Source organism: Rana temporaria, chromosome 10 (genome assembly GCF_905171775.1).
Source record: "Rana temporaria chromosome 10, aRanTem1.1, whole genome shotgun sequence".
NCBI classification, from domain to species: Eukaryota; Metazoa; Chordata; class Amphibia; order Anura; family Ranidae; genus Rana; species Rana temporaria.
In genome coordinates, this window is record NC_053498.1 from 147066666 (window position 1) to 147082445 (window position 15780).

The window sequence follows — 15780 nt, forward strand, 5'->3', positions numbered from 1 at the left end:
CGAAGACCCATACCCGGAAGCGACGGAGAAGATGCATCACGAAAACGGTAAGTACGGCTCATATTTTAAAACAACTAGCCGATTCCCCTAGACAAAACGAGCATACATCTACGGGGAAAAGAGAAAAAAATACTTAATTGGGTGAACTCCCGCTTTAAGTAAGGAGAAACATGGTGGCTACAGATTATTGCACATCATTGCACAAGTAGAGGGAAGCTGGAGGATTGCTGTATTCGAGGAGTAGACAAACTAATGCAGACTCTACAGCCTGTCTAGTCAAATGTAGGGGTCATTTGGCAACTTAAAGTGAACCTGTTACTCCAAAACATGTCAAACTAACAAAAGACTCCGAGTGGTGTTTCCACGAGTTTTAGGTAAATCTTTTTTTAGTAGGACCAGAAAGTTCTCATTAGGCAATCCTCAACTTTAGCTCTAACTTGGGAGTTCGAGCGCCCCACAATGCTTTTCTGCCACTTCTCTGTTGACCACCATTGCCTTGTAGGATTGCAAGATAAAGCAAAAGGGTCCCTTAAGTCTAAGCAGGTATCATGTTGGAGTAGTGTTAAGCCCCGTACACACGATCAGGCTTTTGCCCGGCCAAACTCATATCAGAATTCCGACGGAATTCCATCAGAGTAAAAGAGAACATGTTCTCTATCTAAACTCTGATGGGGCATACACACGGTCGGAATTTCCGATGGAAACCGTCCGTCTGACTTTTTCCATCGGAAATTCCGATCGCGTGTACGGGGCTTTAGGGTTTGTTTTTGTCTGACCGGTTCCCTTTGGGAAGTCTAAGAACATATTCCTGGCCATTGCCCAGCTTTAGCTGTGGGTTCCGGCACTTAGCACGTTCATTCAGTGAAGGCTTCAATGTTCTAACTACTGGCGGGCCCCATATTTCACTTCTTGACTTGAGTCTGGCTCCTGACACATAGGTCTGCTTCCTATCATCTATAAACACAAGGCGAGTCTGTCTCTGTCCTCCCTGGTTACTGCCGTTCCGTTTTGTGTACAAGTCATGTTGTTACCACCTAGCGACAATGAAAGCCCAACTCCAGGTAGAAAATATTTACCCCCCCTCCCCCGCCGCCAATGCTGCAAGCGGTAAATGCTTGTTATGTCTAGGGGGTAGATATGGTGTAATCCTTCCCTTATTCCTTGCTCTGGCAGGCTTCCTCCGATTGTGTCTTTGCTCTCAAAGTTAACCATAGACTTGTAGGGCCAGATTATCAAAAGAGTTACGCCGGTGTATCTACTGATACACTGGCGTAATTCGAATTTCCCGCCGGCGTATCATTGTTTTGTATTCGCAAAACAAGATACGCAGGAATTAGGCTAGGATCCGACTGGTGTTAGTCACTTACAGCGCCGGATCCTAAATGCAATACCACGCTGACCGCTAGGTGGCGTTTACGTTCAGGTCTCATTTGACTATGCAAATGAGCCTGATACGCCAATTCCCAAACAAATTTGCGTCGCGTACTCGTCGTTTACGTCGTTTGCGTAAGCGTAAGGTTACCCCTGCTATATGAGGGGTAACCTTACGCCAGTCCGCCGTATGCCATGTTAAGTATGGCGTCGGGTCCGCGTCGTCTTTTTCCGTCGGTTACATCGTTTCCTAAGTCGTTCTTGAATACGACTTTACGTCAATGACGCTCACGTCGGCGTCATTGACGTTTTCCGTCGTGAGCTGGAGCATGCGCACTGGGCTATTTTTCAGCCCGGCGCATGCGCAGTTAAATCGGCACTGGGGCGCGCTTAATTTGAATATAAGCCGCCCCCTTTGAATTACGCGGCCATACGCCGGGCCATTTACACTACGCTGCCGCAAATTACGGAGCAAGTGCTTGGAGAATACGGCACTTGCTCCAGTAAGTTGCGGTGGCGTAGTGTAAATGGCTTACACTACGCCAACGCAGGATCTTGGAGAATCTGGCCCGTAGAATTTTATTATAATTTTCTTTAAGAACATTTATTCAATTTTTAAGGGTGGTGCCTTCTGTTCGTACCAAAGGTACCACCAGGGTCCAAAGCACAGGGCTCACTCACCGGCCAGCCATGAGTAACAACCAGAGCCCTTGCAGGTCCCATGGGAGGGTCAATGATGGGAGGAAGTCACATGCTCCACCAAAATAGGAGGACCAGGTATTTTGTAATTATTTTTATTATTATACAGGATTCATATAGCGCCAACAGTTTACGCAGCCCTTTACAACTTGTTGTCTACAAAGTAAGGAGCTTCAGGGGAGCACTTGTTGGTTGAGTATAAAATGGTTGGGGTGGTCTTTACCCAGACACACACTTTGCCATGAATGGGCAAGGTCACAAGGTCTTCTAAAGATAAGACCACATTTTTTAAATTAACCCTCGTGTTTTTTCACCTTTAATGCATCCTACGCATTAAAGCGGGAGTTCACCCAAAAATTTTTTTTTTAACATTAGATTGATGCTCATTTTGTGAAGGGAAATCGGGTGTTTTTTTTAAAACCGAAGCAGTACTTACCGTTTTAGAGAGCGATCTTCTCCGCCGCTTCGGGGTATGGGTCTTCGGGACTGGGCGTTCCTATTTGATTGACAGTCTTCCGACGGTCGCACACATCGCGTCACGAGTAGCCGAAAGAAGCCGAACGTCGGTGCGGCTCTATACGGCGCCTGCGCACCAACGTTCGGCTACTGTCGGAAAATCGTGATGCGCTGTATGCGACCGTCGGAAGCCTGTCAATCAAATAGGAACGCCCAGTCCCGAAGACCATACCCGGAAGCGGCGGAGAAGATCTATCTCTCAAACGGTAAGTACTGCTTCGATTTAAAAAAAAACACCCGATTCCCCTTCACAAAATGAGCCTCAATCTAATGTTAAAAATTGAGTTTTTGGGTGAACCTCCACTTTAAGGTGAAAAAACACCTTGCAGTGTCCGACCCCCCAGACCCCCATTATCTTACTTACCTAACCCCCGAATTTCCCTCGACCGAGATGCACCGACCCACTTTCCACAAGCTCCCTGCTCTTAATTGGCTAGATGGATAGCAGCGCAGCCATTGGCTCCCGTTGCTGTCAATCAAAACCTATCACACGTGCGCCGGGGAGCGGGGCCGAGTCATACATTCGGCGGCTATTGAAGCTGAGTGTATGACTCAGGAGCGCGTCCGCAAGATAACCACCCGGAAGAGCGTCATTCCTAGGGGGGGGGGGGGGTTATCTGATCCGAGGAGGAGCCGCGAGAGCTGCTGAGGGACCCCAGAAGTTGGTGTTCGGGCCACTCTGTGCAAAATGAGCTGCACAGTGGCGTTAACTATGTTATGTTTGCTATTTTAAAAAAAAAACGATCCTTTACAATCACTTTAAGTCTTACTCTCCGGGCCCCGGCCACTACTGGGTGGGGAGTGGAGGAAGATCCCTCTGCCAGGGAAGGCAAGGAGATAAGCAGGGAGGCGGCTGGCGGGGACTAACATGCGAGTGGAGCTGAATGGGCATGCACCCGAAACTGAAGAAATATTCCCTCCGCTCCGAGCAGCACATGATCATCAGAAAGGGGCACAGATAATGGAAAAAATACACCCCCCTAAGCTAGTAGGAGCAGCGGAGCAGTGATTTGTAATACAGATTTTTTTATTTTATTCTGCACTGACCGTGAAATTGCCCCAACCCCTGTTCAAATCCAATCCGGGGACAGACTTGGTCCGGGGACAGTGTCCTCAATCCAGGGACTGTCCCTGTAAACCGGGAATGTCTGGTCACCCTATCCTATATGTGTAAGGTTCTTACGGGCAGGCAAGGCTCTCTGGGGTAGCTGCAGCAGTGCTGTGTGGTCAGAGATTACAAGCTGTCCTGTTTGTGTCTTCTCTCCCATGCAGACTGTAACTGGGCAGAGCCCTTCTCCCTTTTATTATCAAAACATGTTGAGAGGCAGTAACTGGGCAGAGCCCTTCTCCCTTTTATTATCAAAACATGTTGAGAGGCAGTAACTGGGCAGAGCCCTTCTCCCTTTTATTATCAAAACATGTTGAGAGGCAGTAACTGGGCAGAGCCCTTCCCCCTTTTATTATCAAAACATGTTGAGAGAGGCAGTAACTGGGCAGAGCCCTTCTCCCTTTTATTATCAAAACATGTTGATTGGCAGTAACTGGGCAGAGCCCTTCTCCCTTTTATTATCAAAACATGTTGAGAGGCAGAGCTCAGCAAAAAAGGGTGGCGAATAGGTTAACTGTTTTCCTCCTGACAGGGGCAGCAGCTGTCTCACCAACCAGCATTTCAACCTGCTTACAACCTAACCAAAAAGTCCTTGTGGAACGTTCTCTAATGTCTATGGTCGGCTTGGTGTTTAGAAGCAGCTTTAGGCTGCCGAGTCTATGTTGGGCAACTGTGTCCTTGGCAGGAACGGCAGTTTTTATTTTTTGGAAGACGGAGCTGTTGTCTAAAGTTACACTTCAAGCTGTCCTGTTTGTGTCTTCTCTCCCATGCAGACTGTAACTGGGCAGAGCCCTTCTCCCTTTTATTATCAAAACATGTTGAGAGGCAGTAACTGGGCAGAGCCCTTCTCCCTTTTATTATCAAAACATGTTGAGAGGCAGTAACTGGGCAGAGCCCTTCCCCCTTTTATTATCAAAACATGTTGAGAGGCAGTAACTGGGCAGAGCCCTTCCCCCTTTTATTATCAAAACATGTTGAGAGGCAGTAACTGGGCAGAGCCCTTCTCCCTTTTATTATCAAAACATGTTGAGAGGCAGTAACTGGGCAGAGCCCTTCTCCCTTTTATTATCAAAACATGTTGATTGGCAGTAACTGGGCAGAGCCCTTTCTACCTTTTATTATCAAAACATGTTGAGAGGCAGAGCTCAGCAAAAAAGGGTGGCAAATAGGTTAACTGTTTTCCTCCTGACAGGGGCAGCAGCTGTCTCACCAACCAGCATTTCAACCTGCTTACAACCTAACCAAAAAGTCCTTGTGGAACGTTCTCTAATGTCTATGGTCGGCTTGGTGTTTAGAAGCAGCTTTAGGCTGCCGAGTCTATGTTGGGCGACTGTGTCCTTGGCAGGAACGGCAGTTTTTATTTTTTGGAAGACGGAGCTGTTGTCTAAAGTTACACTTCAAGCTGTCCTGTTTGTGTCTTCTCTCCCATGCAGACTGTAACTGGGCAGAGCCCTTCTCCCTTTTATTATCAAAACATGTTGAGAGGCAGTAACTGGGCAGAGCCCTTCTCCCTTTTATTATCAAAACATGTTGAGAGGCAGTAACTGGGCAGAGCCCTTCCCACTTTTATTATCAAAACATGTTGAGAGGCAGTAACTGGGCAGAGCCCTTCTCCCTTTTATTATCAAAACATGTTGAGAGGCAGTAACTGGGCAGAGCCCTTCCCCCTTTTATTATCAAAACATGTTGAGAGGCAGTAACTGGGCAGAGCCCTTCTCCCTTTTATTTTAAAAACATGTTGAGAGGCAGTAACTGGGCAGAGCCCTTCTCCCTTTTATTATCAAAACATGTTGAGAGGCAGTAACTGGGCAGAGCCCTTCCCCCTTTTATTATCAAAACATGTTGAGAGGCAGAGCTCAGCAAAAAAAGGGTGGTGAATAGGTTAACTGTTTTCCTCCTGACAGGGGCAGCAGCTGTCTCACCAACCAGCCTTTCAACCTGCTTACAACCTAACCAAAAAGTCCTTGTGGAACGTTCTCTAATGTCTCTGGTCGGCTTGGTGTTTAGAAGCAGCTTTAGGCTGTGTCCTTGGCAGGAACGGCAGTTTTTCTTTTTTGGAAGACGGAGCTGTTGTCTAAAGTTACACTTCAAGGAAGAAAAGCCATTCCAGCGCCACATTCTTTTTCTGTTACAGTTCTAACAGTCTCCGTTTTTTTTTCACCTTCGACCAAAAGTCCTCTTTACTGTTTTCAGTGCTATAAATATCGAAAGCTGTAGGACTAGGAAGCTAAACAACCTCGTCTTGGCAGCTCCGTCTACCCAACCAAGAACAGCGCGTTCCCTCATACACCCAGAACATAAACATACATGGAGGCTGCGCTCCGCATACGGCCTACCAGGCATTCGTGTCTTGCTGGGACAAATCCCATGTGTCTCTTCTCCGTGGGGGGGTCGGAGTGAATGTCATTGTGTAATAGTCACCCTGGATGGCTATTCTTAAGACGACAGCTGAAGAGCCCCTCTGCCAGTTACGGCTAATTCCTCACCTGCTCCTGCCAAGCACACTTCTCCTAGAATAAAACCCGATCCGAGGTTCCATGGATGCTTCAAACGCTTTTTTTATATCATCCGACAGTTCTGTCCTGTAGACCAGGGGTCGGTGCCGGCCCAAGACATTGTGCTGCCCGGGACCAAGAATGAAACGCTGCCCCCCCCCCCCCCAGAAAAAAATCATGCCAACCAAAAGGCCTCCACATTCATTATTTTATATCATGATAACTAAAGGGGACCTGTCATGGCTCTATACATGTATATAGGAGTATAAAGAGGACCTGTCATGGCTCTATACATGTATAGGAGTATCAAGAGGACCTGTCATGGCTCTATACATGTATATAGGAGTATAAAGAGTACTTCACATGGCTCTATACATGTATAAAGAAGTATAACGAGGGCCTGTCATGGCTCTATAGATGTATAAAGAGAACCTGTCATGGCTCTATACATGTATAAAGGAGTATAAAGAGGACCTGTCATGGCTCTATACATGTATATAGAGGACCTGTCATGGCTCTATACATGTATATAGAGGACCTGTCATTACTCTTTACATGTAAAGGAATATAAAGAGGACCTGCCATGGCTCTATAAATGTATATAGGAGTATAAAGAGGACCTGCCATGGCTCTATAAATGTATATAGGAGTATAAAGAGGACCTGTCATGGCTCTATACATGTATAAAGGAGTATAACGAGGGCCTGTCATGGCTCTATAGATGTATAAAGAGGACCTGTCATGGCTCAATACATGTATAAAGGAGTATAACGAGGGCCTGTCATGGCTCTATAGATGTATAAAGAGGGCCTGTCATGGCTCAATACATGTATAAAGGAGTATAACGAGGGCCTGTCATGGCTCTATACATGTATAAAGAGGGCCTGTCATGGCTCTATACATGCATATAGGCGTATAAAAGGACCTGCCATGGCTCTATACAAGTATCCAGGAGTATAAAGGGACCTGTGAATTGCCGGTGACTTGTCCTCAATGTTCCCCTATGGGGGAAGTTCCTCCACTGACTGCGCAGGCGCAAACTTCCCGACGGAAATCCCCGAACCTCGCCCGGCATCCAGGCTCATTCTTTAACATCCCCGTGGATTGGAGGATGTTAAAAAAAGAGCCAGTAGGCCGAGCGAGCGAAGCGAGCCGTCCGAGCGCAACGAGGACGTGAGGCCGACTGGCCACTTACCTCAAAATCCACGTCGCCCTGGATGCCGGCCGCCGTTCGGGGATTTCCGTCAGCAAGTTTGCACCTGCGCAGTGCTTGAGGGAACTTTCCCAATGGGTGGAACCATCTTAGCGCATCAGTTCGCGCATGCGCTGGAACTTCCATGATACCTGGAACCAGCACGTCAGATCACCGGCGGCCACAATGTCTTTTGCGCAAACTTATCAATGTACGCTAATTGTGTTTTTTTTTGGTACCAAAAATATGTAGAAGAATACATATTGGCCTAAACTGAAGAAAATAGTTTATTTTTCTAAATTTTGGGGATATTTATTATAGCAAAAAGTTAAAAAATATATATATTTATAGCACACAAAATAAAAACCGCAGAGGTGATCAAATATCACCAAAAGAAAGCTCTATTTGTGAAGAAAAAAGGACATCAATTTTATTTGGGTAGCGGAGCTGGCGGAATGGGCTGGCAGGCATCAGTATGCTGCTCCCCTAAAAGTGCTGCCTGGTACCCATGGTACCACCCGGTCCCATCATAGGGCCGGCCCTGCCAGGGGTCTCCAAACTTTGTAAGCAAAGGGCCAGTTTACTGTCCTTCAGGCTTTAGGGGGGGCCGGACTGTGCCCAGTGAGTAGAAAATGCCCCGGCATCAGTGCCCCATCATTGGTTTTAATGAGAGAAATGGTGACCCATTCTCGCTATTAATGAGGAGATTGGTACTTCATTGATGGTGTCAGTAGACGGCGTATCTGTACTGCGTCGGCCGGGCGTATGTTCGTGAATAGGCGTATCTACTGATTTACATATTCTATGCCGACCGCAATGGAAGCGCCACCTAGCGGTCAGCCTAAAAATTACACTTTAGGATACGAGGGTGTAAGACACTTACGCCGCTCGTATCTGAGCCTAATTTAAGCGTATCTGGTTACCAGAATACGCTTAAATTAGCGCCAACGCAAATTCTGACTTAGGCTGGCGTATCTACTGATACGCCAGCCTAAGTCTCTCTGAATCTAGCTATATGTTCCTACGTACACAGGGCCATCTTTAAGGCAGGGCAAAAGGGGAAGCTGCCCTGGGCCCTGTCATTGTTGTGGGGCCCAAAGCACCTGCCTCATGCTTGCCAACTATCCTAGTTTAAATGCCCTTGTCCCTTGAAGTTTTAGTCCTGTGCTGTGTCCTGATATCTCAGTGTGAAGTGCTGCTACTAATGCTGGCCAGCTCTGTCCTATCGTTGTGTACAGATGACTCGCCTGCAAATCCTGTGTTTACATGTAAACAACCACCATTCATATGTAAATACCGGGAGCATTCATATGTAAATAGCTGAGCCTGACGACATTCATATGTAAATAAAGGCTTCATTCATATGTATATCATGCCCCTCTACAGTGAAGAGATGATGTGCTGTAACCTCTAGCAACCAATCGGTGAGCTGTATTACTGTACAGTAATCTCTAGCAACCAATCAACAAGAAGAAATCGGGTGCTATAACCTCTAGCAACTAATCAGTGAGCCGTAATGTGTGCTGTAACCTCTAGCAACCAGTCAGTAAATGGTAATGATACGCTGTAACCTCCGGCAACCAATCGCAATCACTGCCTGATCTGATACAGTAAACTGATTTTAAGTCTAGCTGATATTTATTGCATGTCTCAGAGCAGGTGGAGAGAAAAATTGCATGGGGCGGGCCCCTAGAATTTTTTTGCCCAGGGTCCAATCAACATTAAAGACGACCCTGTACATAGAGCGGGACCAAGGCAGGGTGACTATGTTCCTACATACAGTGGGACCAAGGCAGGGCGGCTACATACAGCGGGACCAAGGAATGGCAGCTACATACAGCGGGACCAAGGCAGGGCGGATACATACAGCGGGACCAAGGCAGGGCGGATACATACAGCGGGACCAAGGCAGGGCGGATACATACAGCGGGACCAAGGCAGGGCGGATACATACAGCGGGACCAAGGCAGGGCGGATACATACAGCGGGACCAAGGCAGGGCGGATACATACAGCGGGACCAAGGCAGGGCGGATACATACAGCGGGACCAAGGCAGGGCGGATACATACAGCGGGACCAAGGCAGGGCGGATACATACAGCGGGACCAAAGCAGGGTGGCTACATACAGCGGGACCAAGGAAGGGCGCCTACATACAGCGGGACCAAGGCAGGGCGGATACATAAAGTGGGACCAAGGCAAGGTGGCTACATACAGCGGGCCAAGGCAGGGTGGCTACATACAGTGAAACCAAGGCAGGGTGGCTACGTACAGCGGGACCAAGGAAGGGCGGATACATACAGTGGGACCAAGGCAGGGCGGCTACGTACAGCGGGACCAAGGAAGGGCGGATACATACAGTGGGACCAAGGCAAGGTGGCTACATACAGCGGGACCAAGGAAGGGTGGATACATACAGCGGGACCAAGGAAGGGCGGATACATACAGCGGGACCAAGGAAGGGCGGATACATACAGCGGGACCAAGGCAGGGCGGCTACATACAGCGGGACCAAGGCAGGGTGGCTACATACAGCGGGACCAAGGCAGGGCGGCTACATACAGCGGGACCAAGGCAGGGCGGCTACATACAGCGGGACCAAGGCAGGGTGGCTACATACAGCGGGACCAAGGCAGGGCGGCTACATACAGCGGGACCAAGGCAGGGCGGCTACATACAGCGGGACCAAGGCAGGGCGGCTACATACAGTGGGACCAAGGCAGGGTGGCTACATACAGTGGGACCAAGGCAAGGTGGCTACACAAGAATACATACAGTACTAGAATATGATTTTTAAACCAGAAATGACTCTCACTTTAAGGACTATAGCAGTGTCCTCTCTCTCCACCCCTAATCTGTTGACTGGACACTGAAAGAGCAGCAGACTGATTAGGTCATCCCTCTGCTCACTTCTGTTACCCACATGTTTCTTCTCCACACAAATCCATGTAGTGCATTTGATGGACTCCCAGTCCTGCCCCTTCCTTTTCTAGGCTGCTTTAGAAGGGATTGCCAGAAGCTAGTGTACGTGTGTATTCAGGTCCTTAAACCAGCTGCATTATGAAAAATACATTTAAATAGTTATTAATGGAAACAAAGCTGCGTTTTATGAGTTGTTTCTACCGGCCTAGAGTTCAGCTTTAGAGGTTCAGCCATGCTAATGCTTTATTGTGCCTACAAGGGTTCCTCCAGAGGTTGATGGAGATTCCATGGGGAAATGAACAATTTCTGTCTCTTGGTAACCACCGACATGGTACAGTTGTCTGTAAAAAGGCTTTCTTACCATCAGTGTAAGGGGGTCCCTTTTACTACTGATCACCAATGTATGGAGGCACTTTCCACCGACCTTCAATGTATGGAGGCACTTTCCACCGACCTTCAATGTATGGAGGCACTTTCCACCGACCTTCAATGCATGGAGGCACTTTCCACCGACCTTCAATGCATGGAGGCACTTTCCACCGACCTTCAATGCATGGAGGCACTTTCCACCGACCTTCAATGCATGGAGGCACTTTCCACCGACCTTCAATGTATGGAGGCACTTTCCACCCACCTTCAATGCATGGAGGCACTTTCCACCGACCTTCAATGTATGGAGGCACTTTCCACCGACCTTCAATGTATGGAGGCACTTTCCACCGACCTTCAATGTATGAAGGCACTTTCCACCCACCTTCAATGCATGGAGGCACTTTCCACCGACCTTCAATGCATGGAGGCACTTTCCACCGACCTTCAATGCATGGAGGCACTTTCCACCCACCTTCAATGCATGGAGGCACTTTCCACCGATCTTCAATGTATGGAGGCACTTTCCACCGACCTTCAATGTATGAAGGCACTTTCCACCGACCTTCAATGCATGGAGGCACTTTCCACCGACCTTCAATGCATGGAGGCACTTTCCACCGACCTTCAATGCATGGAGGCACTTTCCACCGACCTTCAATGTATGAAGGCACTTTCCACCGACCTTCAATGTATGGAGGCACTTTCCACCAACCTTCAATGTAAGGAGGCACTTTCCACTAACCTTCAATGTATGGAGGCACTTTCCACCGACCTTCAATGTATGGAGGCACTTTCCACCCACCTTCAATGCATGGAGGCACTTTCCACCGACCTTCAATGCATGGAGGCACTTTCCACCGACCTTCAATGCATGGAGGCACTTTCCACCGACCTTCAATGCATGGAGGCACTTTCCACCGACCTTCAATGCATGGAGGCACTTTCCACCGACCTTCAATGTATGGAGGCACTTTCCACCCACCTTCAATGCATGGAGGCACTTTCCACCGACCTTCAATGTATGGAGGCACTTTCCACCGACCTTCAATGTATGGAGGCACTTTCCACCGACCTTCAATGTATGAAGGCACTTTCCACCCACCTTCAATGCATGGAGGCACTTTCCACCGACCTTCAATGCATGGAGGCACTTTCCACCGACCTTCAATGCATGGAGGCACTTTCCACCCACCTTCAATGCATGGAGGCACTTTCCACCGATCTTCAATGTATGGAGGCACTTTCCACCGACCTTCAATGTATGAAGGCACTTTCCACCGACCTTCAATGCATGGAGGCACTTTCCACCGACCTTCAATGCATGGAGGCACTTTCCACCGACCTTCAATGTATGGAGGCACTTTCCACCAACCTTCAATGTAAGGAGGCACTTTCCACTAACCTTCAATGTATGGAGGCACTTTCCACCGACCTTCAATGTATGGAGGCACTTTCCACCCACCTTCAATGCATGGAGGCACTTTCCACCGACCTTCAATGCATGGAGGCACTTTCCACCGACCTTCAATGTATGGAGGCACTTTCCACCGATCTTCAATGCATGGAGGCATATTTCCGTTGACCCCCAATGCATGGAGGCACTTTTCCATTAACCCCCCCCCCCCCCCATTGTATGAAGGCACTTTTCCACTGACCCCTCAATGTATTACTGTGTATTATTGTATTACTATAGTAAATGTAGTAATTTGTATATGCCGACAACGTTAATAATTCAGTATTCATGTTGCAGGGACGATTCTGCAGAAGTGGATGTCTACAGTCCTCTGGAGAATGAATGGAACAAAATTCCTCCCATGAAGCAGGTATTGTATACAGGGCTCAAAATTTCAAAGCCTGAGCTACTAACCAGACCCCAAGGGTTACCCGCCACCAGTTACCCCACCCAACCCTACCCTGCCCTTCCTCACCCCACACCTAATTCCGCCCCTAAACACGCCCTCATAAATTATCTCATGAAATGACACTTAAATGTTTTATGCATTAAGTTATACAAATAAAGATTAACGACTACTTTATCTGTGCCCACCAATGCAGCCCGTATCCACCAAAGCAGCCTGTGCCCACCAGTGCAGCCTACCTGTGCAGGGGAGGAGAGGAACAGGAGAGCCACTCGGATGATCCGGGTGGCTGGCCGGGGAACTTTGACAGATCACCCGTTCCGAGATTGGACGGGTAATCTGTCTATCAAAGTCCCGGTAACAGGAGGAGAGGCTGTATCTGACAACGAGCGGCAGGGAACACGGCAATGTGAAATTAAATGAAAACTGTTATCGCTGTGTTCCCTGCCCTGCGCTCTGATCACCTGGGCGTCTCTCTCTCTCTTCCCCTCCGCGAACGCTGGGAAGACTCCCATTCCACCCAGGCTGCTGGCAGTGCTCACCCCCCCCCCGCTTCCAGGTAGCCAATAGCTTGCCAGTCCTCAAAATCTACTCGCATAATGCGAGTGGAATTTTTGAGGGCTGATTATATATATCCTCAAGGTTCTAACCAATTTGTGACCACAATGAACCTTTTCATGTCCTAACAATGACCTTTACTTTGAGAATGTAATTACCGTTGCAGCAGAGAGCATGTAATGTGCACCTGTGTGTGTTTCTAGTTCTCATATCCCGTCCTTTTGTTAGGGAAAATCTACTAGCAAACGTATTCTATCACATTTATGTGGTTCATCCACAGGAATATATGAATATGTTTTACAGGAAGGTAACAGTTATAATTTGGCAGAAAAGCTATCAAACTCTGCCGCAGCCTACCCAACAGCCTTCTCCAAGCTAACCAAAACCAAACAAATATGGTGAAACTGAAGTCAGGCTTAAAAATTTAAAAAAAAAACTAGCTTGCCTATGACAGTAATGATGATGTTGTAACTACTGCAGGTTCACGTCGGAGGGAGCCTGGCTGCGCTTGGAGGGAAACTGTACGTGTCTGGCGGGTATGACAACACCTTTGAGCTTTCTGACGTGGTCGAGGCCTACAACCCGAAAACAAAAGAGTGGAATATCATGGGACATCTCCCCCAGCCTACTTTTTGGCACGGCAGCGTCAGTATATTCAGGCAGTTTATGCCTCACACTCAGTACAGCTTTGAAGGCGTCCCATTGGACAACGCCAACCATGAGCGAAATACAATCAACCTGAACAGACGGCGGCAGCACTTGTACAACCTGAACGAGCTGCACAGACGATAGGAGATAATTCTCATTACTGCTTAACTTAATGAACTGACCAGAAGGGTAAAGGGCCAACAGGTTCGTGTGAGGTAACCGAACACACTACACCTCCGTAGTTTATTACATGGATGGTTTCTATTTTAATAATATTATATATTTATATATTTGATTTTTTTTTTCACGCGTTCATGTGATGTTCTCACTAAAGGTTGTGCTTCCTTTAGAGATATATTTGTGTAAGGGCCAGTTTGCAGCTAAATGAACTCTGGGGGGACTGCAATGGGGGTGCACACTACCCCATTTGGGAAAGACGTACTCAAGTGGTTTCATGGACCACTGCAATGGGTGTGCACACTTCCCCCCCATTTGAGGTAAACCTACTTAAGCGCTTTCATGGCCCACTGCAGTGGGTGTGCACACTATTCCTATTTGGGAGGGACATCATCAAGTGTTTTCATGGCCCACTGCAATGGGTGTACACACTACTCCATTTGGGGTGGACTTACTCAAGTGTTTCATTGTCTGCTAGCACACACACACACAACACTGCAAAGGTTGGGCATGCTATCCCTATTTGGGAGGGACATCATCAAGTGTTTTCATGGCCCATTGCAATGGGTGTGCACACTACCCCAATTGAGGTAAACCTACTTAAGCGCTTTCATGGCCCACTGCAGTGGGTGTGTACACTATTCCTATTGGGGAGGGACATCATCCAGTGTTTTCATGGCCCACTGCAATGGGGGTACACACCACTCCATTTGGGGTGGACTTACTGAAGTTGTTTCATTGTCTGCTAGCACACACACACACACAATACAAATTGTGCAGTAGAGCATCATGCACCATAACGCATATACTGTGTTGGCTGCCTTAATGCAACATATATTAACACTTGCCATAGCCTACCACAGCAGAATGCTTTGGCTTGAATGGGCCCTTAGACCCCTTTCACACTGACACGTTTTTCAGGCGGTTCAGCGCTAAAAATAGCGCTGCTATACCGCCTGAAAAAATCATGCCCCGAAGGCTTTCACACTGAAGCGGTGCACTAGCAAGGACCGCTCCAAAAGTCCTGCTAGCCACATCTTTGGAGCGGTAAAGGAGCGGCGTGTTTACCACTTCTTCCCATCGAAATCAATGGGAAACCGCGATAATACCGCCCGCAATGCGCCTCGCGGTAAATACGACGGTATATCGGCGCTAAAAATCGCGACGCTATACTGTCACCGCACCTCCACTGCCCCATGTGAAAGGGGCCTTAGTCTTACCTTTATAAAAATGTATGTCCTCCGCTCTGCATCTGGTTTTTAGTATATGCAGACATCAGAGATGAGCTACCCCATGGTGCTAATTGCTTGCAAACTGGCCCCATAAAGAAAAACACACCTAATCTCCACTGTGTACCCACCCCTTAGATTTATCGCTATAGACCGCTGTTAATCCTCTGTAGAGTTTTTATTAGAGAGCCGAAAGAGATTCATATGAAATATATTTTTGCTAGTAAACGTAAAGAACAAAAATACGTCGGACACCCCAATGAACATGTTAAGAGTCTTGAGTGTGGAAGATGCTTGTACTGAGTGTTGTGGTTGTATCCATGTTGTTTTAAAGGAAATTCCCTTGGTGCCGACACTGTGGACAGCTCTAGCAGCCATTTTGTTTGTGCAAATCCAAAAGGAAAAGACCAGCTGCTAACTTTATACATCATTATAACATGAACCGCGGGTCTTCACCTGGGACCTTCTTGTTTATTGCGTTCATGCCTACAAGGCTGGTTGTAATTGGACAAGCATGTGAATTTTCTTTGGAATGCAGCTGGTCTTTAATTTGGATTTGTGCAGTCTGTGGGGTATAGAATGAGCGAGAAAAGAAAGGAGGGCGCACCGACCTAGTGTATCAACGTATAAAAGG

General features: G+C 47.8%; 1 protein-coding gene across 3 annotated transcripts in view; it reads left to right on the top strand.

Annotated features, from left to right (window-relative positions):
- Window positions 1-14035, top strand: part of KLHL21 (kelch like family member 21) — a 76344-nt gene extending 62309 nt beyond the window's left edge. For all 3 annotated transcript variants that reach the window (XM_040326499.1, XM_040326497.1, XM_040326498.1), the window contains exons 4-5: window positions 12426-12498; window positions 13573-14035. In XM_040326499.1, coding sequence (XP_040182433.1) covers window positions 12426-12498; window positions 13573-13884 — 385 coding nt within the window. In that variant the 3' untranslated portion in view covers window positions 13885-14035. The remainder of the gene's footprint in view (window positions 1-12425; window positions 12499-13572) is intronic.
- The last annotated feature ends 1745 nt before the right edge of the window (window positions 14036-15780 follow it).